The sequence below is a fragment of the Gallinula chloropus genome, assembly GCF_964237585.1.
Source record: "Gallinula chloropus genome assembly, chromosome: 2".
NCBI classification, from domain to species: Eukaryota; Metazoa; Chordata; class Aves; order Gruiformes; family Rallidae; genus Gallinula; species Gallinula chloropus.
The window spans coordinates 132,383,386-132,406,378 of record NC_140086.1 but is presented as its reverse complement, the minus strand read 5'-3'; the positions used below and the strand labels follow the sequence as shown (position 1 = coordinate 132,406,378).

Sequence of the window (22,993 nt, the reverse complement as noted above, 5' to 3'; positions counted from 1 at the left end):
CAACAATACTTTTCTTCTCCATCCATAGCCTCTATCTCCCCTGAAATTAATTTTCCCTATGCTTTCTATCTTCTCAGCTGTCTAGTAGCATTAAGTAAATGAACATCTTATATTTCTATTATCCTAACTTAAAACTACTTAGGAATAGGCCTGCTGAGGCATACAAGCATAGCTTATGAATGCTATCTTTAAACAAATGTCCCCATTCTCATGTTTTCATGTGCTTTCTCAATATTCTTATTTACTTATTTTCATTCTTTAATCAGAGTTTTTTTCAACTCTGACAAATAAAGTAGTACTGAACCCCATACTCCCATATTACTTAGTCACCCTGCCTTAGAAAAAATAAACTTCTCTTGCATAAATACCCTGGAAACACAAGTATATTAGAAATGTATTTTCATCTCTTCAAAGCAGCTGTATGCTGGAGACTGTGGGGCTAGTCACATTTATTATGACAGATACATCCATCCTGGAACTCCATTAAAGTGAACTCTGTAGAGGTAAATTTTACAAATACACAAAAAAATGTATCTTGTTTTTCATGAATACAAGGATCGCATTAGGACAATGTTCAACTTCGTAACAACTACAAATTATGTGAACTTAGGCAAGCTAGGTATCTAACAGTTTACAAATATATCCCAGAATGTTTTTTCCTAGTTGAAAGATTATTTATATGTTACCAAACACTACCATCTCCTAAGGATTTCAGTCTAAATTAGGTCTGGCTATGAACCAATGGAAGAAGCTCAGAATAACCATGATTAATTTCTTCTCATTTTATTCCATCAAACAGTTTCCACATGTTACTACAGGGAAAGTATTCTTTTACACAGATCAAACTACTTGCCACAAAGGACATTCACAGCCACTCACAGTATGAAAAAATACAGAAATAAACATAGTATCTGTGATGCATGAAACATGTAGAAACATGCACTTCTATTCAGACATGTGCACTCAAGCTAACTGTATCTATAGTAATCAACATGCTTCAGCCAGACTCAGTAATTACCATTGAAGTTAGAAGAATTGTCTCTACTGAAAGATTTCTTATTTCAAATTTATCAAGTGGAATCTTCAAAGTAAAATTCAAAAACTCAATTATAAGATTAAAATATTTCACATATTTAAGAGGATGTTCTTTTCAAATCTTTTATATTGTAAATCGGAAGAGGTGAATATCAAAAACAAAGTCATGCAACTATCTTTGAAAAATAAAGCAATTAGAGAATTTCTTCCAACACACATTCAAGGTATCACACCGAAACATCCCATTTTTTTCCCCTCATGTTTCTGTATTTTGTATCCAGATGTTGTCATGGGCTACATTTTCTCTTCCCTATAACCAACAGTTATAACCTATGAGAAGTTTTATGATTCCACTGTAGAGATGGAAGACTTGGGAGTATTTCCTCCTCCAATCTACAGAAATCCCACCAAAGCAATTCTAGTTGGGTGGAAAAGGTTTAAGCACAGGCAAAGTAATAATACAAACTATAAGCAAACACTCCTATATCACACACTGGTGATAACTACAACTTGGCTCTATGTGCAGTTTCCTAAACTTTGGTGGTGTGTAAACCAGGCAGACTTTCAAACTGCACTGATTCAAGCCTGTCACAGAGTTCATAATCTCATTCTCCACCAGAACCCACCTACTTTTCTGTAGAGGAAGGAAAGCAGCAGTCTGGCTATGTGGGTTCAATTCAGACTTGTCACCAACTGCCCCCATAACTCCTCCTGTTAATGTCATGTCCAAAAGACCCACCAAACTGATGCCTCAGCAGCACACTTCTCACAGGACTGGGTACAGCATGCAGTCAGGGCTACAGGACAACCAGGATGACTCAGCAGAGAAGAGCAGACCACAATAAAAGTAGAGGTTCTCTCATAATCATGCAGTAATGCAAATTGAGTCCAGGGCATTTCATACATACTTTCACTCACACTTAAGACTCTACCATGTAGCACAGACATAATTTGCTTGGCAGTGCTGTGGTGGGGACAGGATTCCTTCTACCAACAAACTAGTACAATCTGCAACCTGGGCTGTGTATCCATTAGAGATTAAGGCTGAAGAAACAAAAAGGTTACCTTCTTTCTGCCAGGTAGTCTCTTTAAAAAAAAACAAACCAACCAAGAACAATTCTTAAATTACCTTCCTTTGAATTCCATTGGGAAAGAAAATAATCAAGATTATATTCATTATGGATACATTCATTAGTGAGATCCCCACTAAAATTTCTTCTGTGTAGGTAGTAACACCAACAAGTCCAATTCCAGCTACCTTGACATAATTGTGCTGGCAGCTTTTAATTGCCCAAGGACAGCACCAGTTACAATGTTAAACAATCACGGTGTAAAACAAATATTAAACTTAATCATCAACCAGACAAAAAGAAGGTTAATTAGAACAGATGTAAGGAGTTTTGAACACTATGAAAATGGGCTTGTAAGATGAACTTCACCTGATTTCCTTAAAGTCTGTTTACCCAGCTGGCTAGGAGCAACAGTCAAACTTGAGAAAATCGGGCACATGTTAATCTTAAACCAACACCAGGAAGGAAGGAGTTATAACTGTGTTTATTTCTAGCTGCAAAAGGGGGGATGTTTAATCAGAAATTTAATATACACTTTGATCCAATGTTAATGAGCTGACACTATGTTGTACATTGAACAGACTTCAAAGACACAGGATGCCTTAAACAAATGTAATGTATATTTATGACACTTTAAGAAAAAGAAAACATTTCTTCTAATGAGGTCACCTTTATCAGAACATACTATCTGAGTAACTGGGGGTAGTACACGTACATCAAGACATGTCAGAGCCCCAATTAGCTATAGCAAACTAAAGATTACTGATAACAGAAACCGCTGCTCAAAAATTAAGACTGCAAATGTTCCTTTTTACTTAGGTAATTACTGTTCTTTTGCATTTAAAGTATTTACCTCTAGAGTGTCAATAAGTATTTTTTTTGGTCTAAACAACATGACAGATTCTAAACGGTATTCTGAGGAAAAAGTAAGGTTTCTCAAAGGAAATCAAAAAGACAGGATGATAACACAAAAATGACATATATATGCACAGATATATGAAAAAGAAAACAATATACACAAGTAGCAGGAAGAAAGCAGAATTAGGCATATCACAGGCTGCCATTTCTCAACATAGAGCACTTGACAACTGTCGCAGTTATGCATAGCCGGTACTGGTAGAGAAGGGGGGCTGCAGAGATGGCTGCTGTCAGAAGCAGCCAGAAGCTCTCTGCAGGCCCAAGAGAGCAAACACCAGCTGGCTCAAGGCTGGAGTCATTGCTGACCAAGGGCAAGCCCATCAGTGATGGTCACAGCCCTTCTGGGAATCACATTTAGGAGAAAAATAAATGGAAGCAGCTGCATTTTGCCACTGAAGAAGGGAGTGAGAAGATGTAAGGAGCTGTGCAGACACCAAGGCCAGTGAGGTGGGGAGGAGGCACCCCAGGTGTCAGAGAGAAAGATGCCCCAGCAGCCTGTGGAGAAACCCATAGTGGAGTGGGTGTCCCCCTGTAGCCCATGGAAAAGGCCTAAACCCCACCTGCAGCCCATGGAGAGGCCCCACGCTGGAGCAGGTGGAGACATACAGGAGATGCTGTGACCCCTGTTGGAGCAAGCCCCTGCCAGCACTTGCAGCCCATGGAGAGAGACAGAGATGAGGAAGAGATTCACACCAGAGCAGGTTTGCTGGGGGAGGCTGGTGACCCCATGGAGGCCTGGGACTGAGACACATTGTGATTTATGACTACCTACCATAGCAGCGACCCACGCCAGAGCAGCTGGAGAAGAGCTGAAGCCTTGTGGGAAAGGATTCACATTGGAGGAGAAGGTCGTAGAGGACTCTCTCCTGTGGGTGGGACCTCACAGTAAGGCAGGGGAAGGGTGGGTGGAATGAATGCCCCACCCCTGGCCAAGAAGGAAACCAACTCGTGAGGAACTGACCAAAACCCCATTTCCCCAGTCCCTGCCCACCCCATGCCACGATGTGGGGGAAGGAGGAGCAAAATCATGGCTAAAGTGAAGTCTGCTAAGAAGGGCAGGGTAGGGGGAAGGTGCTTTAAGATCTGGTCGCACTTCTCATTACCTGACTCTGATTTCACTGTGTGTGCAGTGTAGTGTAATAAATGAGAGTTTTCTTTCCTTTATTCTGTGTTGAGTCTGTTCTGCCCGTGGTGTTGATTGCGGTATGATCTCTCCATATCCTTATCTTGACTCCTACGCATCTAATACATATTTTCTCCCCTGTCCAACTAAAAAGGGGAGTGACAGACCAACTTTGGTGGGCATCTGGCCCCCAGCCTGGGCTAAACCACCACAACAAGCTCAAGAACATACTGAAAGTGGAAAAGAAGCAAAAGCAAGTACATACTTATGCACCAAGGAAAGAGAAAGAGGTACTGCAAACAATGACACAACTAATTTATGTTAACATTTTACATTTAAAATGGATTTTTAAAATCAGATAGAAAATAAATCTTAAAAATGTCATTTATGTTGCTCTTACATAATGAATTACTGCCATAAATGCAATGAACTATTTTTAGTATAATGAAGAATAAAATCACAAAGTTCACAGAATTAAACCAATATATAAATTTTTACTGGTGTCATACAAATTATACAGTATTTCTTCTAGTGCATTCCTTATCTGTGAATTCCATGTGAGAAATTCAAGACTTATCAAATTAATGTTTTCTATAAAAACAATAAACAACCTGGACACAGGACTACAGGGTGTCTTAAGTAAGCTTAAAAATGACCCTAAATTGGGAGAAGCTGTTGACTCCATTGAGGTAGGAGAAGCCTTACAGAGTGAACTGGACAGACTGGAGAGCTGGGCAGGCACCAACAGCATGAAGCTTAACAAGGGCAAGCACCAGATTCTGCACTTGGGAAGGGGCAACCCTGGCTGCACACACAGACTTGGGGATCAGACTCTGGAGGCCAGCCATGCTGAAAGAGAATTTGGGGTCTTGGTCCACATCAAGTTAAACATGAGCCAGCAGTGTGCCTAGGCAGCCAGGAGGACCAACTATGTCCTGGGGTGTATCAAGCAGGGCATTGCCAGTCCAGGGAAGCCATTGTCCTGCTCTACACTGTGCTGGTGCGGCCTCACCTTGAGTATCACAGAATTGCAGGGGTTGGAAGGGATCTCCAGAGCCCAACCCCCCCCTACCAAAGCAGTAGCCCTACAACAGGGAGTACTGTGTGCAGTTTTGGGTGCCACAGTACAAGAGAGACATAAAAGTATTGGAGAGTGTCCAGAAGAGGGCAACAAGGATAGTGAAGGGTCTGGAGGGGAAGTCTTACGAGGAGAGCCTACAGTCTCTAGGTTGAACAAACCATGGGAACTGGAGGCTGAGGGGAGACCTCATTGTGGTCTATGTCTTCCTGACAACGGGGCAGGCACCAATATCATGACCAGCGATAGAGCCCGAGGGAACAGTATGAAGCTGCGACAGGGGAGGTTTAGGCTGGTTATTAGGAAGAGGCTCTTTACTGAGACCGTGGTCAGTCACTGGAACAGGCTCCCCAGGGACATGATCACAGCACTGAGCCTGACTGAGTTCAAGAAGCGTCTGGACGATGCGCTCAGTCCCACACTTTGACTTGGCTGGCCCTGTGTGGAGCCAGGAGTTGGACTTGATCCTTATGGGTCCCTTCCAGCTCAGGAGATTCTATGACAATAGCCCTGTATAATCAATACAGTGCATTTTGTCATAATATCAGCCAAATAAGATCTATAACCTCAGTCAACATATTTAGATCATTTTTGCCACAGTGCAATAACTAGTAATGTTTAACCACATCTTCACATTTATTACGGGGATTTTTTTCTTCTTTATACATTGAAGTGCTTCAAAGTTTGTATAGTGTCTGCTAATGCTACATAAATCTATGCTAAGTATATGATCCAGACCACACCAGACCCCCTCTGAAGAGCAGCACATGCTGGCATAGTGCTTCGTGACTTTCTTATGACGTATTTAACCTTTCTAGTTGTCACCAATAGTTGTATATTATACACAACTATGATGGATTCTGTTAACATGTAAAATTCAGTCTAAGCAATTTCATCATTCCAAAGCAGATCACGTGGCCAGTATGCTACCAATGACTCTCAGTATTTTAAGAAATATTTTTAAGTATACTTACAGCTTTAAATTTTGGCATTCATTCAACATAAGATGACGAAGATGAGCTACCAGCACTTTCTTGTTCTAACTAGTGCTATTCTGCAAATCTAGGTGGTAAAAATTAAAAAGGATATTCGCTATTAAAAAATTAATCACAATAACAATCATTTTTTTCCTCTAAAATTTGCCTGCACAGTATTATCTTTCATTAACAAGTAATGAAACCCATCTTACAGTCAGGAAACCATCTTTCATACCCTAATTACTGGTTCACATTGCATAAAGCTACCATTGAGAGTACACTGTGCCACAAAGGATTTTGCATATTAGTGTAAGTCAACAAAAAGAGGAGTTAACAGTTGAATTCAGTGGACTAGAAATCTTGAAGCTACTGCCACAGGAGTTAAAATTGCAGTGAAGAAGTTATATTTTACCTCCAGAAAGTCTGCATCATACAAAATCAACAATGCCCAAAGTCCCTCTATCACTCCCCTTTTCAGCTGGACGGGGGAGAAAATATATATTGAGAGGCTTAGGAGTCAAGATAAGGACATGGAGAGACCATCCTGCAATCAACACCATGGGCAGAACAGACTCAACACAGAATAAAGGAAAGAAAACTCTCTAATTTATTACACTACACACCCAGTGACATGAGAGTCAGGTAGTGAGAAGTGCAGCCAGGTCTTAAAGCACCTCTCCCCACCCTTCCCCTCTTAGATGACTTATCTTGATTCACAATTTTGCTCCCTTCCTCCCACACAGTGTGCAAAGAGGGGCAGGGACTAGGGGTTTTGGTCAGTTCCTCAATAGTTGTTTTCTTTCTTAGATGGAGGTGGTGTGTGTCATTCCTCACACCCCTCCCCTGCTCCTGCGTGGGGTCCCACCCATGGGAAACAGTCCTCCACAAACTTCTCCAACGTTAAGTCCTTTCCCACAGGGCTTCAGCTCTTCACCAGCTGCCCCAGCGTGGGCCACTGCTATGGAGAGCAGTCAGAAATCATAGAATGTCTCTCAGGCCCAGACTGCTCCGGCCTGGTCATCCACAGGATCACAAGCCCCACCTCAGCAAACCTGCTCTGGGGTGGCTCTCTGTCTCTCATCTCTGACTCTATCTCTCTCCATGTGCTGGCAGAGGCTTGCTCCAACACAGGTCACAGTGTCTTCTGTATGTCTCCACCTGCTGCTGCATCTGGCCTCTCCATGGGCTACAAGTGGGGTCTTGGCCTTTTCCATGGGCTGTGGGGGGACACCCGTTCCACCATGGGTTTCTCCACGGGCTGCTGGGGCATCTTGCTCTCCGGCACCTGGGGCGCCTCCTCCACCCCTCTTCCCTGGCCTTGATGTCTGCAGAGCTCCTTACACCTTCTCACTCCTTTCTCTGGGGGTAAAAAGCAGCTGCTTGTGGTTTTCTACTTCTTAAATGTGATTCCCAAAGGCACTATGACCATCACTGATGGGCTTGCCCTTGGTCAACAAAACTCTGGCCTTGAGCCAGCTGGTGTTTGCTCTCTCGGGCCTGCAGAGACCTTCTGCCTGCTTCTCACAGAAACCACCCCTGCAGACCCCCTTCTCCACCAGAACCCAGCCACACAAAACTACAACAGCATCATATTATGAAGAAGAAATAAAATCTTGAGGTGTTGCAGGAGGACTCTTGCACAATTTAATCAACCAGATGCAAAACTGTGATGTTTAATTAATAACTCTTTCCCACACACAGAGTCCTGAGCAAACAAAACAGGCACTATAGTTTGTGGTCCTGCAGTTCCCTAAGCAATTCTAGACCTGCATATCAAATACTTTTGCCTTCTGAATTCACTCAGCTGCTTCTCTCAGAACTGCTTGCATCCCTTCCTTACAGGAAACCTTCCACCTGAGGATCTTACAGACCATTAGATTCAAATTTTCAAGTATCCTTTTTATACAAGCTTCAACTAATACCTTCTTCTCTTATCAAGGGCCTTGTAAAACGGATCATTATACCTTACCACACGAGTTTGGCTCCAACAGTGGCTCTAATACATACATGTATGAATTTGATACCTTATGAATTCTCTCCTACATGCCCCAATGCTCCTCAAGGCAGTTTTAGTTCTACCTGTACCACAACCCACTGACTTCTTGGAAACAGGATAAGCACAGAACCAGTCCAGCAAATTATTACAGCATATGAAGGAGGCGAAGTTGACTTTCACAAGCTTCACTTAACCTGCAGGGCTGGTGGTGTCCTTGCCACAACCACCCAGATCACAAAACCAGCCAAAATGCAGTTGGGACTATGTTTTCCTGGATGAAAACATAGATTTCTTTTAAGTGCTACATTTGGTGAAACAGTGAAAAATTCCAAGAGGTATGCAGGCCTAATCCTTAGCCAGAGACATATGGCTGAGAATCCCTTACAGATCTTGCCCTGCAGAAGTGGCTGGAATGATTCAAGGCCTTTATTCATTTCCTTACACTGCTGGACAAGCTAAGATTTCTCTTATTTTAAAGGAACTATTCTTCACTTCTTTGATCTACTGCAGGAGGGAGAAATTTGAGTGACTAGACACATCTTTGCTAAAGTCTGTGTTATTTTCCAAAGTCATAGTGTTTTTTGAGATGAAGCACACAGATTTTAATTACCCTAAAGTCAACAGCACCATCATAGTTTTTTTCTAAATTTAAAAGGGGTATTTTATAGACTTTGCATAAAAATTACCTCAACAACCACTTAAGTACAGGAAGCTATGCTCAGAAGTTATTTACAGGATAGCCTAATCCTACATAAAAAGGCCAGCAAGGTAAAAATTCCTATATGTGTAGACTTCTAGAAGCTAAAAAAATTGTGGGATTAGCTAACATTAAGTCACACCTTTCTGAAAAGGATTAAATACCGGTTGTATCAGGCACAACTGGCTCTATTAGTATAACAGAAATGCTGCAAAGGAGAAAGGGAGATTATCATTTCAGTTTCTCTCTGTGATTATGTATTTCAGTTGGTTCAGTTGCATTCTTCCTAATGAATGCAATGAATCATGTAAATCACTTAAATTAAGACTGGGAAATGACAGAGTTGTTTCTCCCCTTACCACTGCTTTCCCACCACCAAACAATGCATCTTGTTAGGACAAAGACTTCAAGTATTTGCTAACAATGTATTATATCTCCATTCAACACAGAAAACAATTATTGATGTTATACCTTTCTATGGACCAGTAATGATTTCTTCACACATTCAAAAAAGTTTCAGGACTACAGAACACATCCCGAACTTCACACTAATGAAGTTATTGAAAAGTTGTTTTCTTCCAAAATTGGTATAACACCCCTACAATTCATTACTATCTATTTTTACATTGACATTAGTCAGAGACTCCTAAGCTACAGAATTCATTTCATCAGTGGAATACAAAAGTCATGTCAAGATGGAAGTATATCATTAGTTCTTGATTCTGCTTTTGCAAAACAGTGTCTGAGAGGAGAGTAGGACCCCCTGCCTCCCCCTCCCCCCAAAAAAAAAATTTGTAAAATATCAAGCATACAAAGAAAGAAGAACCATTGAAAACACAAGCACAGGAAACTTCAGATGAACCAGCTTACAAAGATGAATCAAAAATGATCTGTTACTGATGGAGCCTTTACAGCTGGCTAAAATCAGTCTCTGAGTATAAAAAAAGATGACAAAGCTTACATGCAAATATTCCATATATGGCAAAAACAGAGAAGATAAGAACATATAAAAAGATAATTGCTTCTAAAAAGAAGGAAAAAAAAAAAAAAAAGGACAGTGAGCAAAATTGCTCCAGCATTGTGATTCTCATTCAAGTACACCACACCAGATCAGCCCTACTTATCCACCGAGTCCTCCTTCCCCCTCAGTGGAGAAAAAACAGTGGTTTTTTGTTTGCCACCCGCTATGTTTTGCTATGCAACTCAGCAATGATATATAAAGCATTTTATTTTGCAATCTGAGTGAAAGACCAGTATTCTGTATGGGCATGTGTTTTCTACTCCATCCTTCCCATGACTGATAACCACAGCACTGAGTCTGAGCAGACTGAGGACAGACTGAGGATAATATGCAGTGTTTTCTGCCTGGAGGTATTATTTTGACTGATTGTGTATGTAAGAGTCCATAAGCACTGTAGGTACATATCAGCATGTATGCTTTTGTGCAGATCTTTGCTAAAACTAAGAATAAAGTACTGCTGTTAGTTTCCAGAAACCAGCTTTTAAGAATGCCATTTTGATTCAGTTCAGAAATAAACTGTACTTTTAAATCTAGCTTAACTACAGAAAGAGAGTCTTTGACTGCATCTGCTTTTTTTTTTTTTAAAGTTTCAATAGCAGAACTGACAAGTTCCTCCCTGCCTTCCTGATTTTTTTCTTGTAAGCGTTTTTCTTTTTAGTTAGGTTGTTTAAAATGCAAAGTTGGCAAGCAGATATTGCTAGAGGCTTTGGACTGATGCCTTCTGAAGCTTCCACTTTTCCCAACTTTTACTAGCAATAAAGAATTTGTCTCTAGAAACATGTAATTTTAATTACAAAACTACCCCAAAAACATAAATGGAATTTAATTGGTTACAAAGTAATATTTTTACATAATCAAGGGATTGTTTGGGGGATTTAAGACATAATTTATTATTTCTGGATAAGGTGCACATTTTGACTCCTACAGGCAAATAACAAACTGATTAGTAAGTGTAATAAAGCAGTTTATTTGTCTGACAATTGGCAGCTAGAAGTGCAGTAAACTTACTTGATCAATTTCCATTTTAAAGAACATTAAAGCTTCCCATAGTTATGCTATCTACATGGTATGCAGATGAACAACAATACAGCATTACCTCTATTACACTAGTGATTTAATATGATGTTTCTGCCAGATTTGTACCTTTCTACATAATGCAAAAGGAAGTAATTACTTTCTGTACTGAAAGATTGAAGAATTGACTCCTTTTAGTTATGCAAAGAATTTGACTATAGGAAGAACTAAAGATGATAGCTACTCTCAATCAATTTTTTTCTGATATTCAAAACCATGTATGTCAGTTTTGAGAAAGTCTTAGGTTTCCAGTCATTTAGTTCCACAGAATTCTGTAGTTTTCAAGTGAAGATAGTCACCTCTCTCTGACAGGAAGCTTTTCCAATTCGTTACATAAAAGGAAATTCTTCTCATCTTCATTAATTCAATTACTTTACAGGTAACATCAATAGCTAGCAGGTTTCAGAATCCAGTTCTCTAACCTCACTGAATTCAGTGGATCTAAGCCAACACAGGAAGCCACCACTGAGCCAATAAATACCACGCACATTTCAGACAGACATTATACAATGGAACAGACTATAACAAATGTATAAGATCACCCTTTTGAGATCAAATGATACTTCAGTGATCTATGTGAAGAAATATTTACCAGTCAGAAGTTCAGATGGACTAGAGTACGCTGCCTTGAGATGGTCAGTGGAGACTGCCTTGGTTCCCTACTATTTTACCAAAAATGTCTTAGGCACAATTAAAAAAAAAACAGGAGGAAAAAAAAAATCTACATTAAAAATCCTACAAGTTTAAAGGAAAAGTTAACTAGTTTAAAAGCTTAAAAGACAAATGAGAAATGATGTATCGTAACATGCAAAGACACCTAAACGCAAACACATTTAGAAAACAGTTCCTCTCATTTCAACTCAACGTAAGTACAACTAACCCCATTCTTCTACTACTCTTAGAGAATCTCATTTAAAACAGATTTACACGGGGGATCAATTTTAAAGACTTTGGCAAAGAATCAATTCTGGAATTCTATTTTGTGCTATATGAGAAAGGTCAAAAAACTAGTTAAAATTCCAACAGAGTTTAAGTTTTAATGACTGGAAACTTATGTTCTGTATCACTGAAAATTATAAAGCAGAGTTTCTATTTTATTGCCATTCCTCATTAAGCTAATCTACAAAAGTACAGACCTACTAGAAAGCTGCTCAATATATTTAGATTTCTATCAGTGTTCTTAGAGACCTTACATAATTACAATTTCCATAATAAATATCTGAACAAGTCATATATTCCCTTTCTACACTATGAGTTTTCAAAAAAAACAAACCACAAACAAAACAAACCATAAGGTGGAGGAACTCTAAGGAAATACCACAATTCATTATTTCTTTTGACTCTATTCCACTGTCGAAGTTGCAAATCATTTGTCAATTAGCTTACATTTTATCTCATTTCCTGAAAAAAAAGACAAGTGGTGGTAGATTTTTCCTGCTTTCTAATACTAAAACAACCTGCTGTCACTAACGACTTCTACCTTATATCATCACTTTGGAGTAGGGAAGCATTCTACTATCTTGTTAATGGAGAACCAAAGTGCAAAGTAAAGACAGAAAATTGTACAAACAAGCCTGTGGCTAAGTTGTGATTTCTGACATCTCTATCCTAGGCAGCCAGTTTATCTACTAGTTCCTCTTGTTGCTAGTGCGTGCCTTTAATAACCATACTATCAGCCCTTGCAAAGAACACCTTCATGAGAAGATGATAACTTCTCTCAATATTTATCTGATACTCAAACCCTATATATACTAGGGATTTAAAATCTGTTCTACTTAAAAATCAGCATTACACATTAATACAATTGCTAGAAAAATTCTTATTAATCAGGTATGATTTTATATTATATGGTATAAAGAACATTGCAGAGTTGCATCGCTATATAATACATACCCCATGTTCTTTAGCAGCCATAACCACTTTTGAAATAATATCTTCTTCAACAAATGGCCTCACAGCATCATGAATAATCACTACTTCTGGTTTCTGGAGTCGATAGTTGGAAAATTCATTCTCTGCAAACGCTTTCAGTCCATTGAAAATTGACCGGTGACGAGTTATTCCACCTTTTACTACAGTAACTCTTCTGTGGCCATATTTTTCAATTATAGACTTCATTGTTCCAATATTTTCAGGAGAGACCACCACAATAATGTCAGATATCCAACTTATCCTATAAGAAACAGTACAAAACCAGAGAAAGTAGACATTAATGACTAAATAAAAGGACAGGTATCTCCATGAAACAAAGACATTGGTATCAAAAGAAATTCAAGAAAGCATCTCTCAGTGTACTCAAGTACATATTTTGTGTGTGTATTAGCACTCCACCCCTAAAGGGAGAGCTACATGAGAGGATCTCTACTGATATATGGATGTCATACTAGAATTCTGGGAAGGGACTTGCTTCCAACAGTTTTCAGAGGGGAGAGGAAAAAGAGAAAAAAAAAAAAAAGCCTTTCAAAAAGCTTTCAAAAACATTTCTTACTCCAGCCTCATTCCTAGCTTCAAACATTAGCTTCTAAATCAATCAGCTACATTCCATTATTTTAGCTTCCTCTAAGTTCATTCTCCAATAAATTGGTAAATTCTGAGATGTGGAATACTCCATGTTCTCCAGTGCAGTACACTGTGTATGAGTGAATAAGAGGATCAAGAAAAACTCTGAAACAAAGATCACTATCGAGACACTCACAAGCATTAGTTGACAGACTGCTAACAAATCAACGTGACACTTGAATATTGACAGGAAACATTATACTGGTAGCTTGGAAAAAAGAAATACGTATACCCACATGAAGGTTTCTGCTCTAGGAAGCCAGCAAAATATAAAAACATAACTATGCTACGTAAAGTTACCACAATATGAAAAGCATATTTTAAGAGGCGTTCCAGCTTTTACTTGTGGCATCATCCTAGCTCTTCAGTTGAGCGAGAGTCAATCTTGTGACCCACAACTCACAAGATTAAAACCAGCCATAACTGAAGCTAGGCTGAAATCATACTTGTGTCAAAGGACCTAGGAACACAAATTATAGTCACATGTGGCATACTGAACTTCAAAATGACGGAAATACCATCATTCAAAATCCAGCTATTTGAGTGTCTTACTTCCTAAATGCTACATAGAGAGCATTAAAAAAAGATTTTAAATTGAATTGGTTTATTTCCTTTCTGCGTCTCCACAGATGAAAGCGGGGGGATGGGAGGGGGGGAGGGGTGGAATAGGGGGTGTGCATAGTATGACAAACAAGAAATTCATCAGATGAGCAAGGATTTTAAAAATTGTTTACTATTGCAAAATTGCTTATGTGCAGCCTACACATAAAACTAGGAAGGGAGACAAGTATGGTATATTCTCTCAACTACAACTACTAAAGCCACTGAAAGTAATTTTGCAAATTGAAGAGGGACTAAGGTACTGCAACTTCCAGTTAGAAAAATAAGTTCAGAAATATACAAGCTCAAGCTATTGACTTCTCCAATAACAAGACTACACTGTCTAGGAACTATCCAAAAATACTCCAAAAGCAAAGTCATCTGCAATACAAACCACTCCCCTACCACTATGTGAAACAATAGAGGATCTTTCACCTTCTGTATGATTTTTTTGTAATTCACAGGATCACAGATTGGTTTGGACTGTAAGTGACCTTAAAGACCATCTAGTTCCACACCCCCCCCCCCCCGCCATTGGCAGGGATGCCATCCACTAGACCAGGCTGCCCAAAGCCCCATCCAACCTGACCTTGAACACTGCCAGGGAGGGGGCAGCCACAGCTGCTCTGGGCAGCCTGTGCCAGAGCCTCACCACCCTCAGACTGAACGAATTTTTTTCTTAGCATCTAGTGTAAGTCTACCCTCTTTTAGCTTAAGGACATCACCCCTTGCCCTATCACTCCATGTCCTTGTAACCAACCCCTCTCCAGCTCTTTTGTAGCCCCTTTAGGTACTAAGGTCTCCCCAAAGCCTCGTCCTCTCCTGGCTAAACAACCTCAGTTCTCTCAGCCTGTAAAAAAGAAAGAACTCCATGGAAAATTAATGTTAAAATAACTAGTAAAAATAAAATAAATGGAAGTGCTATTAGAATTCTTCAAAAGAATACTTGTCCTTCTGTTCATTACTAACAAAGGCAGAAAATACAGCCAAACCAACATATCCTCAGCATTTCTGAAGTATTGAAGTTGTTCAAATGTAAAATCTGAAGTCATCTGGTTTCATGTTTCATTTCAACTTGTCACTCACCACAGGTTCACCAAAAGGTTTTCAAATATCTCAGATGAGTTCTGGCACAGTCTTACATTCACAGCCACAAAACTTAGCACCTCTGCACGACTTCAACTCAGAACTGGGGCAAAACTTATTGGATTCATTTCAGTTCTTCTTTTGAATATTGAGAATCTGTCATTTGAATAAAGCAAAATTCAAGAGCTATTTCACACTAAAGGAGAAAGAGGTCTGCACTTTTATTTGCAGAAAGTCTATAGCTTTACACAGTTTCCAGAAGCGGTGGACAGCCTGTGCATTAACTAGCAACTGCATAAGAGCAACACTGGTACTTCCCATTCTGGAGTCAAATGAAGCAGATTATAAGGCAGCTGGGTAGAACACAGCTTCTTCGCAGAAGGGATGAGAAGTAGTGGCCAGCTTGTGATAAAACTCTGCACGAGGGGTGGGGGTGGAATGGCTGAAGGGCTCCAGTGGTACAATACACCAAAAAGTGACAGGATGCGGTCACAGCTCCACCCTGTGTCTGGATAAACACATTTATAAACTGGAGTATGTCCTCAAACTCATTCTGGACTAACGTTCTGTAACTAGAGCTGGGATTTAGAGATGAAACCTATTCATACAGGAGTATAAAGGTATCTTCTAGACTGACAGATACAATAACAGCTTAAGCTTCCAAGTCTAACATGTCCCACCAAAACTCACGAAAAGCACTAGCTCAAACTATGCCACAGATGGATTACTAGCAAACTATGCTACAAATTCTCACACATGAGAATTGTGCACCACACAGGTGCTTAGTCTTTTAAAGACCTGCTTATGGAAATGTTGCAAAGTGTTTTGATGAAGCAGAAAGATATCAGTGCACCATCAATCTCACAGTAAATGGACCCTTTTCCATTTGTCAACCCCTTTTCCTGAGAAAGATTTCATACTCAAATAAGCAGCTCAGAACCTGCTCAAAACCAGTTTAAAAGTAGTAAACACCCCTTACATTTTATAACTGTAATACCAGGTCAGGATAATGCAAGCTTCAGAGAGAATCCACACAATGCATGAAAACGACCAGAAAGCTGTACCTCAACATGCTCTAATAAGCACCAAGCACAGCACTGTAGTGCTTCCACATAACACTGCCTGTAGTTCTAAAGTACAAAATCAATTCTGATCAAATGAAACAAAAGTAACAACCTGCTCTGACTTTGGCAGGGAGAGAGTTAATTTTCTTCCTAGCAGCTGGTATAGTGCTGTGGTTTAGCTTTAGAATGAGAATAATGTTGATACCACACTGATGGGTTTAGCTGTTGCCAAGAAGTGGAGGACTTCTCATACTGCCCAGCTAATGAGAAGGTGGGGGTGCCCAGGAAGCTGGAAGGGGACACAGCCAGGACAGAAACAAAACTGGACAGAGAGAGATTCATATACAACATCATGCTTCCTATGTAACTGGGGGTGGCCAGGAGACAGCGCAGCTCAGGAGCTAGCTGAGCATCAGCTTCGGGTGGTGAGCAACTGTGCTGGCATCACTTGGTTTGCATATTCTATGATTATTATTAATCTTCTTTCTCTGTCCTATTAAACTGTCTTTACCTCAGCCCACGAGTCTTAGGGGTTTTCTTCCCTTTTCAATTCTCTCCCCCATGCCACTGGTGGGAGGAGTGAGCGAATGGCTGTGGTTGTTTTTCGCTGCCGGCTGGGTTAAACCACGATACAACCCCAGTTATAATCACTTTACAGCTGCCTTGGGAGGACCTCAGTATTAGTAGAAGGAAAACAATGAGGCAGAAAATGACTATGCATTTGTTTCCTGTAACTGTCCTTCTGGCCATCACCTACAGACAGACCAGCTGCCTAGTAGAAAACACTATTACTTCATTAAATTTCAAACAAAAGTACAAACATCAGCTGAGCTACAACTCAAAGTAAAGGAACTCATTAACTCAGCAACAGATTAAGCTATTACATGACTTCACAAAACAGACTGCAGAGGAAATGAAATAACCTATTAATTATGTTCCAAGTCTTTATCACATAAATGGCATGCAAAGGGTACAAATGTGACTGAGATTTAATCCCATCTTCACTCACATATAAACTAGTGCTGAGTCTTAGATCTGACATAAGGCTTAAAATTCTCATACTGTTTCCTGCAACTCTTACCTAGACCAGCAACAACCTATTTAACAATTTAAGAAGGTTGTATCAGCTAAACAAAGCTAGAACCAGGCAGTCACTGCTGAGACTGCTTTAGCAAAGTATGACATCATCTTTCACCACCACTGAAACTCTTCAGAGGTACAAAGCACATTATGCAAGTACCAAGTCAGAAAAAGAAACATCAAAATGCATCTGCAGAACGCAAGCATAACCACATTTTGCTCCCTAACAGCTTTCTTAAGAATTGATATATGTATGTTTTACAGTACAAAAATGGAAGTAGGAAGCATTTAAGTATGAAAAGTTTCACAGGTATGTTAAATGAAGTTTTGAGCATCTTATGTACAGAAGCCATCCTTTCTTTTTCCTGAAAGTGTTCCTTATTATTCAGACAAACTATCAACGACACCTTCATAAAATTAAAACAATTGGATTGTTTGCTATGCTTACTTTTAGCTCATAAGCAATCTTAAGAGTAAGCCAGTGGTAACTGGACAAAAAGAACTATCCCACTAGATACATTTAACTGAACAGTAATTGTAAGCCAGTAAACATGCATTACCCAACAGGGAGGAGCACTTGGCAAATCAACCACACAAAACACTTCTGAAAAGGTGATTCTTTGGTAGTTTCCCCCAGGTGATTTTTTTATTTTTTTTATATGAGGCCACCTGTTTTAAGAGACTACATTACAGTAAACAAAGTAAACAAAGCTGTCTGAAACCTTTATGGAAAAAATTTATTACGCCAGTAAGCATATTAACTCTACTCTCCTCTTTTGTAACTTCTCACTGTACTCTCAACAACTGGTGAAATATGAGCACAGCAAGAATACCAGCAGCTTATTTGTCCACAAGGATTTTAAAATCAACCTTTGCCTAACTCTGTTTTCTGCTCTAGGGCTTTAGTAAAATGTGTGTGCATACAGTTGATTCCTCCCCATCTGAGGAAGGGAATACCAAAGAGGAACCCTACTACTTTGTGCAGAAACAAAAAGGACTAATGCCATTCTAGTTTTGTTGAACTTGATGCAAAAGCTAGCTTAGTTCAACAAAAGCAGAAACAAATCCAATTGGAAAGAGCGACATTTAAGTTCTCTAACACACTTTAATTTTACCCCCAAGGTAGGGCATGACCTTCCTATCAGCGCCACCACACTGGCAATAAAAACCAATCATTTCTCCTTACCCTGTTTGTTCTCACCTCCTTTTCCTCAGGGCATTATCTTTGATTATTATTGGCAGGCCAATGCTCTCCATGCTGTCATCCTATGCAACAGGATGCACTGCTTATTCATTCATGTCTGCTCTTGTCTGCCAGTTTTTCTACATCAATATTTAAGATTCTTACAACTGACAGCTGAACAGTACAGAAATCTTTCTCTCCTGCTTTTTTTAAAAGTACATGTGAAGTAGCTACAAATTCTTGATTTCCTTACGTATACATTGCTGGGTTTTTTTTTTCCAGCTTAACAAAAGCTGAAAAATAGCTGCAGTAGCCGAGATAGCTCATACTGAGCTTCCAGTTATTACAGGCTAATGAATCAATGATTCATTCAATTACAGCAGGTAAACAATAGCCCTCAGATGACAGAATCAAGCTAAAGACAGAAAAACTGCCCCCTCTGGGTGACAGATTGTGTGACAAACTGCAGTTCCTCAGTATTACATTTTTTGCAAATACATTTGCGCAAAACAAGAACAAGGTGCCTCCTTCGCAGTTTCAGTCAGAAGTGCTGGGATGAAAATGAAAACCATTTCGAGCTTTAGAGTACATCTGTTGCCATCTCTCCAAACACATACACACCAACACTCCAGTTCAGTGCAGAGATGGCAGAAAGCTCTGCCTGTGAGAGCACTGGCACCAGTTATTGCACTCCTAAAGTTAAGCAAAAGCACTCGGTTGTTACTCTCAAAATCAACTTGCAATCACACGCCTGGCTGGATTGTACAATTCAACTTTCTAATTTTTTGCAGCTTTAGGACATAAATATAATACTGTTGCTCAAAGAACTGTTACTTTCCCAGAGCTTACTGGCAGCAAAAAAATGAAAGATTTATATGTATTTTTTTTTTATAAATGAATGTTTTATTTTCCTATGAATATCATTTCCTTCCCAAACCTCACTCTATTCTCTTTTCCAGGTCTCCAATACACTGAGCTGAGGATATTATTCTTCTCTGTAGATTCCCATGACATTTTGGCAGAAATCACTGCTGTGACAAGCTTTGGATTGGAGTTTTTGCTTACTGATGTGTTTAGCTTTGTGACTGGCTGCTGCTGAAAATTAAATAAAGAAAACAAGCAATATTTTTTTCATAAAGTAACAAGTGACCTGAGGGAAGCCTCTCTGGGTGGGAATGGAAAAAGAATCCCAATTTTGATGTTGTACAAGTTTCCATGAGTTAAGAACTTTGGAAGACATTGGCAATTCCATTTCTTTTCACCACCCTCCACTCCTCCCCTGCCTTCTAAAATCTAAAGGTCTGGATTTCTACAAGTTACTGCAAAACAACCAGAATACATCTGACACTCCACTCTTACCTGCAGTGTTTCAAGTGACACTAGATACTAGACTTACACTATGTTAACATTTGACAATAATATATTAACTGTCAGTCACATGCCTAGAACTCAGCAGCCTTATGAGAAGGAAAAGCCTGACTGCTAAGATATCCCATTACTTACACTCTTTGCTCCAACACAAACTAAGAAGACCTATGCATGCAGCCTCACGCTATGTGAGCTATCAGCCTCCAGCCCAGCAACTGCATCTTAAAGCCAAGGGGGCATTTAAGTTTCCTGCTGTGGCAGCACATCCCACTGCGGACTACACCAGTGAAGGCATAACGCTGCAACGCCAACTACTGAATCTGCCCCACTGTGAAGAGTGAATATTCTTTTGGTGCCTCTGGACAATATTAAGCCCGTTTCCAATGGCTATGGCAGAAGAGGCAGCGTTCACAAGGCCTCCAGCAGCTATGGCCGGCACCTAGCTCACCAAATGAATCAGCCACAGAAACCCTCGCGCTTCGAGGCCGAGGGCCTTGATCAGCTCTCCCGCGGCAACGAAACGGCACAGCTGCACGGCACTGGCAGCACCGGGGAGAGAAACGAGCCGCCGGGGACGACGATGGCAGAGCCGGGCTGGGAGGGGCGGGGGCACCCAGCTCTCCCCGTGTACCTGTCGCCAGGTGAGCCTGCCCGGGCACAGCTCCGAGCAGCCCCGGTCTGCACCGGGCCTACCCCTTCTCGGCACGCCGTCGCTTATTACACATGCTGCCCGGGCGGGCGGGGAAGGCGATCCCCTGAGACACAAAACCAAACCCGCCGAGGGGCGGCGGGGGCGCCCAGGGCCCGAACGAGGGCGGCGGGCGGCTGCCAGCGACTTTCTGGGAACCGGGGACATGGCGAGAGCCGCCAAGCGCCGGCGGCCGGGCCTCAAGCGGCGGGGAGCTGGGGCGGAGGGGAAGGCCTGCAGGGCGCGGACGGCGAGCTGAGTCTGCCTGGTTACCTCTCCATCGCCCGCACCGTGTAGCTGACGAGCGGCCTCCCTTGCACGGCGCAGAACTGCTTGGGGGTGGCGCCACCCAGGCGCTCCCCGCTCCCGCCCGCCGGCAGCACAGCCGCCACCGGCGTAACGGCGGGCCTGGCGTCGCGGCTCCCACCGCCGGGCTCCATCTCCGCGGGGCGCCGCGGCTGCTCCGCTCCTCGCCCTCCCCCTCCCCAGCAGCAGGAATGCGGCCGGGACGCTGCAACCGCCCGCCTGTTTTATTTGCCCACGACGTCCGCAATCCAAAGAACTCGGCGCCCGCCCGCTCGCCTGCCCCCAGCGGGGAACCAGGCCCTACTCCTCGCCCATCCCGCCGCGCCACGCGAGGCCCCGCAGAGACTTGCGCCGGGACCCCGGCGGGGCCGGAGGGTGGGCCCGCCCTCGGGACAGCCCGCTATGGACACAGGCAGCGCACGGTGCCACAAGCGGGGTACAGCACCCATTGGCCCTTTAAATGCCAGGCGCGGGTGAATCCCCACAGCGCATGCGCGCCCCGGGCCGGGTTGCTCCCACCTGCGGCGAGCTGGGGTGGGCGGTGCAGGCCGCGGGGAGAGTGCGCGGCCGAGCGGGGCCGGGCCGTGCGCTGTGTCGCTGTCTGTACCGCCCCGCCCTGTCACCCGGAGGGGTGAGGCGAGGAGCCGTTGCCTCTGTGTGGCCTGTCGCGGGTCTTGCCGGTCGGGATGTGGGATCTCACTGAGGGAATAAAAGATCTCGTGTCAGGAGCCGAGGCCAGGGCGAGCAGAATCGCGGCCCTGCTTGGTGCGAGCCCCGGCCGTGAGAGGAGTGCCTCTCCACAGGCGGGCTGGGGGTGCCTGCCAAAATCTGGTGTACGCTCCCCTTGATTCGGGAAGGGAGATGTTGAAATCGCGGCACTCAGTTCATGGGGGGAGGCTGGTACCCATTAGGTGGCAGAGGAGGTGCAGTGTCGGAGGGAAGGGGCTTGCCAAGCAGGACAGCGAGTCACGCGTTTGTAATCAGCAAAAGGGGGCTCGAGTGGGTATGCAGGGCTTCGCTGAACGTCTTGGGCTGTAACTTGGGCGTGTTTAAAAACTATTGCTCCACTGTCTTCATCTGCAAATTTTGGACACCTCGCTGTAAAGATCGCCTGGCAAATCTGGAAAAAAAAAAACGTTGAGAGTTTATTCCTGCGTATCAGGGAGCAGCGAGAGCCAGCCACTCCAAAAGGGGACCCTGGAGCAGAGCACGGGATCAGGACAGGTGAGCGCAGCAGCCTCAGCAATAAGGATAAGGAGCCAGGATACTAAGCATGAGTCAGGGTCAGGTTTGGGCCTTCCGGGTCAGGTGCAGTCCAGTGATCACCGGGCAAGGTCTCAGCAAGGTGGCAGGTCCCACGATAAACCAGGGAGCTGAGCCAGTGAGTGCAGGTCAAGGTGAAGGAGACACCAGACCAGATGCAGATACAGGGGCCAAACAATAAAGACTTTGCTTAAAAAAGAGGAAAGGAGGGTCAGGCCCTTGCTTCTATCTTTCTTCATAACAGCTCTTACTAGTGGAAGAGCTGCCTTTGGACTTGGCAAGCTAAACTCCTTAATTCAGCCAACTAGACTTCTTGAAGGTGGGTGAACTCAGTGCCCTAACATTGTCCTCTTTGACATTATTTTTAGGGAAAAAAACAGTGTCTTACGTGCAGGTTGTCCTAAAATGGCCAGAGGCTTTAAAGTCGGCAGGATCTTTTCATTTATTCGTTATATCCTTGAGAAGCTTGCTTATTAATGGCTTTTCAGGTTTCTGTGGTATTAAGAGGAACCCAAGTAGAATAAATATGGAGACACTTTTAAGGGACAGGTCTGACCCCAAAAAAGCAGCATGGGAGGAAGTTCAGTTGGGCTGCTTTGCCAGTGCCAGCTGTGGACTAGGGTAAAATGATCATATGGGATTGCACAGGCATCATAAGTAGGAGTCACACAATAGGAATGAAGTGATGCCTGTTAGCATTGTTCATAGATATCCTTGACAGTGGAGAGCATAGGCATTTACATGCAGAACAGTAAAGTTAAGGCAATGAAAAGCAATCACATCAGCTTGCACCATGCAGTGAAACAT

At 42.2% G+C, this 22,993-nt stretch overlaps 1 protein-coding gene across 1 annotated transcript in view; it reads right to left on the bottom strand.

Annotated features, from left to right (window-relative positions):
- The window catches only part of CRPPA (CDP-L-ribitol pyrophosphorylase A), a gene marked incomplete at both ends in the record, with an annotated part of 119,183 nt that extends 98,126 nt beyond the window's left edge, over positions 1 to 21,057 (bottom strand). The window contains 2 exons of the mRNA XM_084260220.1: positions 12,883 to 13,162; positions 20,891 to 21,057. Coding sequence (XP_084116346.1) covers positions 12,883 to 13,162; positions 20,891 to 21,057 — 447 coding nt within the window. The remainder of the gene's footprint in view (positions 1 to 12,882; positions 13,163 to 20,890) is intronic.
- Between the last annotated feature and the right edge of the window lie 1,936 nt (positions 21,058 to 22,993).